Source organism: Bactrocera latifrons, unplaced genomic scaffold (genome assembly GCF_001853355.1).
Source record: "Bactrocera latifrons isolate USDA-ARS-PBARC rearing strain unplaced genomic scaffold, ASM185335v1 scaffold_105, whole genome shotgun sequence".
NCBI lineage: Eukaryota > Metazoa > Arthropoda > Insecta > Diptera > Tephritidae > Bactrocera > Bactrocera latifrons.
Genome location: NW_017534464.1, coordinates 756,461 through 765,923, shown reverse-complemented (window position 1 = coordinate 765,923; position 9,463 = coordinate 756,461). Strand labels below are relative to the sequence as shown.

Genomic DNA, 9,463 nt, shown 5'->3' with positions numbered 1-9,463 from the left:
TTTTTTTTTATATTTTTTTGATATTTTTTTTATAATTTATTTCTTATTTAATTATGTAGTTATTTTTTTGACTGTTTATGTAAACATGTTTCGTTTGCATGCATTTGTCTATAGCTTCAAATATGGTATGTTCACTTCAATTAGTTTTCTTTACAAATAATATTAAAACACACAATTTAAACAATTCGCTAAATAAGTTTATAAATATTTAAGTTTCATCGGAATTACAAAACTTCTTAAAAATGCATAACTTCAGTATAATCGACATTTCGTATTACATATTAAATATCATATAATAAATTGAGTAGTTCATATATACGTGTATATACTGTAAAAATGTGCGCGCCAACATTTTTTCGCTAACATTGCATTAAATGTGGGCAGACAGACTACCGAGAAGCGGTCGATTTCGATATTTTATATATTCTATTCATATTTATGTGTTTTTTTTTTTTTTGTTATTTTTATATAATTTTTGTTTTAATTTTTTTTTCGCCTTCTTTTCGATTTTAATTAATTGTTTTTTTCTTTTCTGTTTTAATTTTAATTTTTTTTTCACTAAAAAGCACAGAAAAATAATGTGTTTCATAAAAACACGAAATATAAAAATCAAAAAAATCTGAAATGTTATAAATATATAAACATATATCTATGTTCCACCGAATATTAATGCACAATAGACGTCGCAAAGCCGCTGCTTAAAGTTAAATAAGATACTTAAATGTATGCATTAAAATAACTTAATATACAAAATGTACAAATGCGAGCGAGTGTAAATATGTAAAATATAATCTTCGTAAAAATATATTTTTTAATATATAATAATTAAGTAAGCATTAGAAATATACTGTAAGCATATTGGCGTTCAACAGTCAACAAAGTAAAAATATTCTTTTCTGTTATTAAATATAATTTTGTTTTTTAATATTTTAAGTAGACATATTTTTGAATGGAAAAATGTAAGTGCTATCATKATGTATGTATGTGAAATATGTGCATGCGCGTAAACACTAAGAATCTGTCGTTCAACTATTTATGGCAAACAAAGCGAACAAGTCTACAAAATCTAAATATAGCGCGTTAATCAAGCCGCGCCGCCTTACTTATTAAAATTATCGATCTGCTGCAGCACCCAACTGCGCGATGCCGCCGCGCTCAAGTGTGGCGGGCAGATGACAACATGCGCTGCTTTACCCGCAAAGCACTGCGCCTCGGCGCCAATTAAGGGTGATGGCGCTGGCAATTCCTTGCGCGGCGACGCCACCTTACTGATGTTGACGCGCGGTATGCCAGTTGGCTTTGGTGGCACCTCGGGGTTGTTGCGATTGCGCGCTGGTGGCGGCGGCGGTGGTGGACTGCTGGGACGTTTAATGCCGTCGCTGGACTCATAGTCTGCGCGCTTATCATTATCATCACTATAAATGGCCGAGTCACGGAAGTCATTCTCCAGGCAAGCCTCGACGTTCTCTTCATATACGAAATCAGAGTTGCTGGCATCGCTGCTTAGCGTTGTGCTCGCGGCGCGCTTCTGATCGCAAACGCTATCATTGGATGAGGTGAGCGAGAAGACGGAATCGCGTTGCAGCGAAGCATCGGAGCTGGTGTTGACGTTGACAGTGAAAAGTGTACGCGGATCGGCGTAGTCCACGTGTGCCATGCGCTCGCCAACCGCTTCACTGCCCTGCCGGTGCAGTATGCTTTGACGGCACATTTCGGTTACGTCGGAGACGCGTCGCTCGGGCGGTTTATTCGAACGTCCAAAACTGAGCGCCATATTATCGATGGATTTGCGCGCACGCGGCAATAAAGAATTGTATGATGAGGATATATTCTCATGCGGTGATTTGCTGCCGATGCCGTTGGCAATGTGTGCGCTGTTGCTAAATAAACGCTTCATTAGATTCTTTGGTATTGGGCGCGCGTAGATAGCTTCTGAGTGCGAATTGCCCGTATTGTTGGAGATCATTGAAATATTGCTGGCTGAAGCGCACTCAACATTGATTACTGTATTCTGGCTGTCGCGTTTAAGCGTGCAGGTCGAGGAAGACGTCGAAGAGCCAGAGCTGTCGCGTTGATCAAGCGGCGGCGCTGTGATTGGTTCGCGACGCAGTTGCGCCTCACCGCTGCTAGCGCGTTCTGGCAGCATTTCGTTGCCAACTTTTTGCAGCGCGCCCTCCGGCGAATAAACTAGTGTGACATAATCCGATTCTGGACGCGGCGCTGGTGGTGATTTGCGCTCGCGCGTCCTGCACTGCTGCGTTGATACTGAACGCCCCAGCACCGGCGAGAATTTATACGGCACGTGTACATTGCGCAGCAATGACTCATAAATTGGCTCCGCATCGTCCTCTTCGTCTGGCGTGGCTTGGCGCGCATCGTTAGCAGCTGGCTCACACTCAGACTCGAGTGGCGGCGGGGAGCGCGATGGCGGGCGCGGCGGCAACTCATTGAGCAGCGGATAGTCAGGCGACTCAGGACTGCCTGGCGCGCTACCGCTGCCACTGCCGCTGCCACTACCACCACCACYCTGCTCTGTGCGTTTGCGTTGCTGCTTCTTCTTCGCTATGCGCTCGAACTCCTTATTCTGTTTCAGCAGATCCAATATTATATCTGCGTCCTTCTTCTTCAACGTTGTCAACAGTTCCTCGCATTGCTTCTCCAGTTGCATTTGTATACTGTCGAGATTCTGCGTAACCGTCTTTGCATCTTTCTGCGCGCTGCTACTGCCAACTCCTTGTTTCTCTTCTAGCAGATTTTCTGTGGACTCGGTAATCTTTAGCTCAGTTTTGGGCGCATCATCGAACTCACTCAAATCCATGTAGAACTTGGAGGTTTCCTTTGTCTTGCCAGTGCGTTGCTTCTTCAATGTGGCTATGCGTTTGGGTATTGTCTTGTGGTTGTATTGCTTCACCTCAATTGACTTGCTCGATTTGGATTTGCGCGCATCGAGATTGGTATTGCTACCGTGCAGCGACTCGTTCTCCTCATCTAAATCTTCACACTGGAAACTAATGCGCGGCACCGATTTGCTGCGCTCCTTCAGCGCCTTCAAACCGAATAGCGGTGACTTGGGCGAAGCGCATGCGCTGCGTCGTTGATCACGCATTAAGCAGCTGGTCAGCTCCTCCTTCTCTGTGGCATTTTGCTTCACCTCCTTGCCGCTGCCGCTATCCGCGTTATCAGACTTCACAGCGCTTACCTCATCGGCTTTGCCTTTATTCTTAATGACCGCGGCGAGTTTGTGCAACGCAGGCAACATGTTATCGTCGATGCTGTTGGTGCGTGCCAGCGCTTTACCCTCTTTCGCTGCCGTTAACTCATTCTCAGTTGTTGTAGTTGTTGGTATTTCCCGTGCTGCGTTTTCAGCGAGTTCATTGAAGCTATCGAAGGATGTGGAATTGGAGACGGTCTTCCGTTTGAATTTCGAACATTTGCGTATCTCGCTGCGTCGGTACTGATTGCGCCGCTCCAAGTAAACGGGTGTTGTCGAAGTCGAGTGCAGACTCCACTTCCAGGTATTCTTATCCGGTGTGCGGTCTGCAAGCAAGTAAGTAAGCACAATTAGTGTCTTCTTTATTTCTTTTCTTATTTCAAGTGAAAAGTTGCTGTAAATGAGAGAATTTATAAAAGCAGTCCATGTGGCATATACAAACATGTGGCATAAACATTTTGTTCTTACTGTTGTAACAGCAATGCAAATTTACTTTAGAGTTTGTGCAATGGCGAACTAATGTGTGTGCTGTGTTGTCGCTGCCCAGATGCAAACAATTCAACAGTGAGACGCGCAGATGAGATGCATTTACATACATACATATGTACAAAGATGAGTGACAATAACTTGGAACACAACTTATATATTTAATAACACTAAGAGAATATATACTACGYACTGATAACAAAGAAGGGACAAGGACGCAGGGACAACAGAAGGCGACACAAATAGCTTAATGCTGGCTACAAAGCCGCAGTCATCCTCGGAGGGAGAGTAGAAACTGATATAGCTCCATCTTGGAAAACTTGGCCCAAAGTAATGCGAAGGCGGCTCCCGGGTAAGGAAAAAATAATTTATTTTTAGTGGGTAAACCAGTTATGTAGGATGACGATCCCTGCATGGTGCGAAGACATTTTAAACCCTTCTACGACCTAAAAAGAATTTTCTATAAGAGTTGAGCCTCCGCAAATGACTTGTGGGTAAAATGCATTTTTATGCTAAATAAGCCCTAAAGGCTGTTTCACGGTGGTTCGTATTGGTTCAGGAAACATTGACAGCTTTTAAACTCAAAAGTATAGTTTTACAAGCAAAAATATCGGCCAATAGACTTTCAAATTTGACAATGCTTTTTTCAACTCCCACTCGAATAAAAAAATATCAAAATATTAGGAAAAACTAACGAGAATATTATAAGAAACGGGAGCAGAGCTCTATATGCCAAGCTAGTGCTTTCACGGGCTCCTTTATAAAAAAAATGGAGGAAAAGAGGAACTCATAAAGTATTATGGCAAAAGCTTCCCTTGACTATCGTTCAGAATCTCGAAAAATACTATTCAGTACCCGAAAAAGTTTCTGGGTTTATTGAAATCATATTATATGAGAACTTACTATCGAGTCATTCATTTAAAAAATGAGATTACGAAGTTTATGAATCTTACTTGTATGATTACTATAAAAATCAGTCAGTCATCAGGTCAGTAAGCCGATTAATGAAATATTTTCAATGAAAATATAGAAATCGATGATTTCCTTCCATATAGTGCACTTCTATATTTTTTAAGTCTTTTGACAATTATATTAAGCGGTGACAGGTTTTAACCTTTTGCAAAAATTTTATATTTGCCGTTTTGAATGAACTAGGGGATGGACGACTACAAGAAATATTTTTACAACATTTTCTGGGAGTAGAAAATGTAATAGAAAGAAAGAAATAAGCTTGAAACTGCGATCTGAGATCTATTGTATATTATTAAAACGATGGGATCCCTATACGGATGTACAGATTCGAAGGCCTGCGTCTACAGATTACCATTAGTCTAGAAAAAGGTGCACAGGATTTTTCGGATTTTTTTATTTTAATTATTAATCACGGAAGAATTCCTTATATTTTTGGGTGTTGCTAGAGGTACTGAAAGCAGTTTATTGATAAAAAAAAGTTCTTTATATATTTTTATCAAATCCTTTTTACTTGTTCAAAATGCCCTGCAGATTAGATTGATTTATTTTCCTGTAAGGTTTTTTGCACTATAATGAAATATATGAATAACAGAGTCTCTCTTATAATACTGTTTTTGTCCAAGTGAAATAGTATCTTTGGAGCTCAGCCTCACCTCATATAAATGTATGTATGTGCCAGGCATTAGACGACGCTAGAAATGGCAACATTGGCGATATCACCATTTAGCCGTCAAGATACACATGTGTTTGGATTTTAGTGGCCTCTTACGACACACATACCTTACCAGTTATGACTACAATATTTATTTTTAGTAGGTTGATTTTGATAGTCGAAAAACTGAAAATTTTAACGTTAGAGCTATTGACCTTAGAAATAAAGGTTGGATCAGAAGATTCATTTAGGAAGGCACCGCTTGGATACCCACGATCACGAAAAAGTCAAAAAAAGTAGTACTAAAAATTATCTAGATTAATATTAAATTTCTCGTGCAAAGTTTTTGAAACCTTCAGTAATTATTTTTTAAAACTTTCTACAACAAACTAACAATATAATCATTGGCTTCCCATCTGCAATAAGTACGAATTTACATATCAAAGATACATGCATGAAACTTTAACACTACAACAGCGAATGCCGTCTTCCCTCAGCAATAAAACTCTATGTAAATCATATGCCAGAAACACTAGATGAATTCATGATTAATTGCGGCTACAATTTGGTGCTTTGATGTGGTGAATTACGGTGATTAGTTTTGAAAGCGATGACTGATTGTTAGTAGCAGTGTGTGCTGCAAAACTCAGTAAGTACATTTGTAGGTATGTATACATATATGTGTATATAGTGTATATGTATATATACTATATGCTTACTGTTGCATATATGTATATATATACTATACGTGATAGTTAAGCAAGCAACAGCAATAAAAAACACCAATAACAACAAGCTAATTGATTCAATTTGTGTACTTACTACTTTGGTGTTTAACCCACTGACGGCCGATTTAACGAGTATTTTTGTTTGTTTGTTACGGTGTAAACAAAATTTTAGCTACGTTTCTAAGCTTTCGTGTTAAATTGTTAGTTACTGTTGTGCGCATGTTCTAAAATTTTACTATTTAAATAAGCGGAATAAAAATATTTGTAGAAATGGAAACGAAAACGGAAGCATTAGCGTTGGCCAGCATAAGCAGCGCGGTTTTTCAATATATTTTTAGCTGTTCGCAGTTGTTGTAAGTCTTTTGGGTTTAGTATTGTTTTAAGTTTATTGATTTGTTTTTTAAATTTTATATTATAAAACAAAAATTAATTTTAAATGTCGTTATATTTTTTAAATTTCCGTTCGTAAACGCTCACTAAAATTAAAAATGTCTTAGTGAAAATTTCTCAGATACCATAAGAGTTCTGAAAACTTTCTTGAAACCTTCTATTGCACGGTATAGTTAAAAACCGGAAATAGGAAAACATTTACTATTTACGTAAGTGAGGGAAATTTGGTGCAGAACGCAGTGAACTTAAAAAATATATTATAAATATTATACATAAAAAAAAATTAGTTATCAATAAAAATATATAATTAAATATAAACTTAATTAACAAAAATGAGTAAAAGCAATCAAAATATACCAAAGCAACCTGCAAATTAAGCAACTCGGAAAATAACTATAAACAAAAACTTAATGATTTAGAAAAAATATTTTACGAAACATTGTGTGTATTGAAATTCTCTATATTTGTGCTTACTAACATTTACTAACATGCGGACGGAATTTTCTGAATAGAACAATCTGGAGATAAGTTACACTTAAAGAAATTTAAAAAACATTTCACAAATTCTTAACAAACCAATTTACAGAAAATACACAAACATTTGCGTACAAATTTCTAGGCAAGTTTAATGCTAATAAAGAAATCTTTTTCGTGCTAAACGTTTAAATAAAGTGATTTGCGCAAAATATTTCTGCTTGTAGCTGTTATAATTTTGTTATATTATGTATTAGTTTCTGAAATTATTATCATAAAAACGCTCTCGTTTCAAATACTCTTCACTAGCACTAATAAGCTGCACTCAATTCTGCCTAGCTTTTGCAAAATGCAACGCTGCTATTTAAATTCTCATAATCAAGCATACAAGTAGGCATTGCATATGTATTTGATTATATGTATGTATGTGTTTATGGCTGTGCGCATGCGCTAGGTGGCGCACGGCACTGCTATACTTCTTTACTTAAGTTTGCTTTATAAAATTAATTATCAGTAATTTCATTTATAGCTAATGCGTCTTTTAATCTAAATTTTAAAATTTATTTATATGTATAGTATATATGTTTTTGCTTTTGTATATAATTATATTTTATTTAGTAATGTACTGTTAAATATATAAATTTGTAGATTATAACAATAGTCTCTTCATTACTCTTTTATTTATGGTATGCGNATTATTTATTTTTTTGTAAATGATATTCAGTTTTGGAATAATTTTATATATTTTTTTCGAAGTTGCATAATTGCTCAGATTTCTTTTATTATTTTTTTCTGTAGAAGTTTGCCACGTAAGCTAAAGCACTTATTCCACTGTAAAAGGAGGGAGAAACAAAAAAAAAAAAATGTTTGGGTAAAAACGTAAAAATGGGTAAATGTAGTTACAGAATTATGTTAATGTTAAGCAATTACACTTTATGGTATCTTTTTATGTTAAGGACGAACAGAATATAAACAAGATGGTACACATATGAAAATGATGGAGATTATATTTTAATATATTTAAGTGATTGACATTTTTATATAATTTTTTTTTAACTAAACGATTTTTCGAAATTCGTGTTTTGACTTTTTTAAAAATATAGGGATGTACATGTATGGTATATATATTTTGGGTATAACATAATACTTTATATAGAAAATATTTATATTCTGAATAAAGTATCTGTATGTATAATTGCAAGGAAAATTGTCGAGCAATGCTTAATATAACAAGAGCCCAAAAATCAATGCACAAGGCTTTCTACTTTTTACTAGTAGATAGAAAATATCGCCCACTTCAAACGCACATGTCTCCGTCTTCTACACGAGATCCAGACGCAGAGGAGCATCCCAAGAAGTTGAGCAATACAAAGCAGCAGGAAAGGAGCTGAAGCATGCCATCGATGATAGCAAAAAGAAAAATTGCAGGAACTACGCGAGGATGTTAAAAAAACCCGGGGGATTTGAATATAAAATAGTAATGGTGTTCGAGCCACTTGACTTGGCTGCTGCCAAAATGGATCACATCGTAAACACACTCTTCCCCATGCATAAAAAGAGTTATTGACTACTTCAGAGCTATGGTACAAAGCTACCTCGGTAACAGAAAACTGCTGTACCAAACCAAGAAAGGGATCACGACAAATAGCGGTCACTTCAGGAGCAGCACAAGTGTCCGTTCTAGGCCCAAACTTGTGGAACATCACCTACGACACTATACTAAAACTAAAAAAGCCAGACGAATCGTACTTAATTGGTTAGGCGGACGACATTGCAAAGGTAATTACAGCACGAGAAACAGAAGAAAGCTTAATCAGGACGCAAGCATGGCTCGGCTCACACAACCTCCAGCTCGTTACGGAAAAAACAGAGCTACTACTGCTAACGAATAAGCACATACCGCTCGAAATAAGTATGCAAACGACTATAGATATTCTTAGAATACAAAAAGCAGTCAACTAAGGTGAGAGACTGGACCCCAGACTATCCTTCTGGTTACAAATTCAGCACGCCGCAGAAAAGACAGCAAAAATAATCTCCCAAGTTAATGGCCAATACAGGGAGGCCTAGCCAACGAAAGAGAAAGCTTCTAATGCCGACGACAACTAGCGTCCTATTATACGGAGCTGAGATCTGGGCAGATAATGTGTTTAAATTTTTTTTCCCCCAAAATTGTACCTCCAAGTAGAAATAAAGATTCTGATAATATTCGCTGTTCAATTTTAACCGAAGATAATTTCAAAAAACATGTCAACTTCGCACCTACAACTCCAAACTGATTCCAGGAACTATTCCCTGACCTGTTCCAAATAATTAATTGCTTGCATTGTATGTTGCATGTCAATTTTTGGGCAAACAAATTTTGTATGTATTATATTTGCGCATTGATTTTCAGCGTTGACAGCGATAAGAAATATAGCTAACCGAAAAAAGGGCTACACTGCGCACGCTCAACGCCAAAAACTATAAATCATTTATGTGGCAAGTCAAAATGTGCCAATTATCTCTGAATTTCCCTAAGCGCAAATATTTCCCTATTCACATATTCGT

General features: G+C 37.1%; 1 protein-coding gene across 1 annotated transcript in view; it reads right to left on the bottom strand.

Annotated features, from left to right (window-relative positions):
- Positions 1–574: 574 nt before the first annotated feature.
- Positions 575–9,463, bottom strand: part of LOC108969584 — a 246,110-nt gene continuing 237,221 nt past the window's right edge. Inside the window, exon 8 of the mRNA XM_018934386.1 lies at positions 575–3,537. Within this exon, the coding sequence (XP_018789931.1) occupies positions 1,100–3,537 (2,438 nt within the window). The 3' untranslated portion in view covers positions 575–1,099. The remainder of the gene's footprint in view (positions 3,538–9,463) is intronic.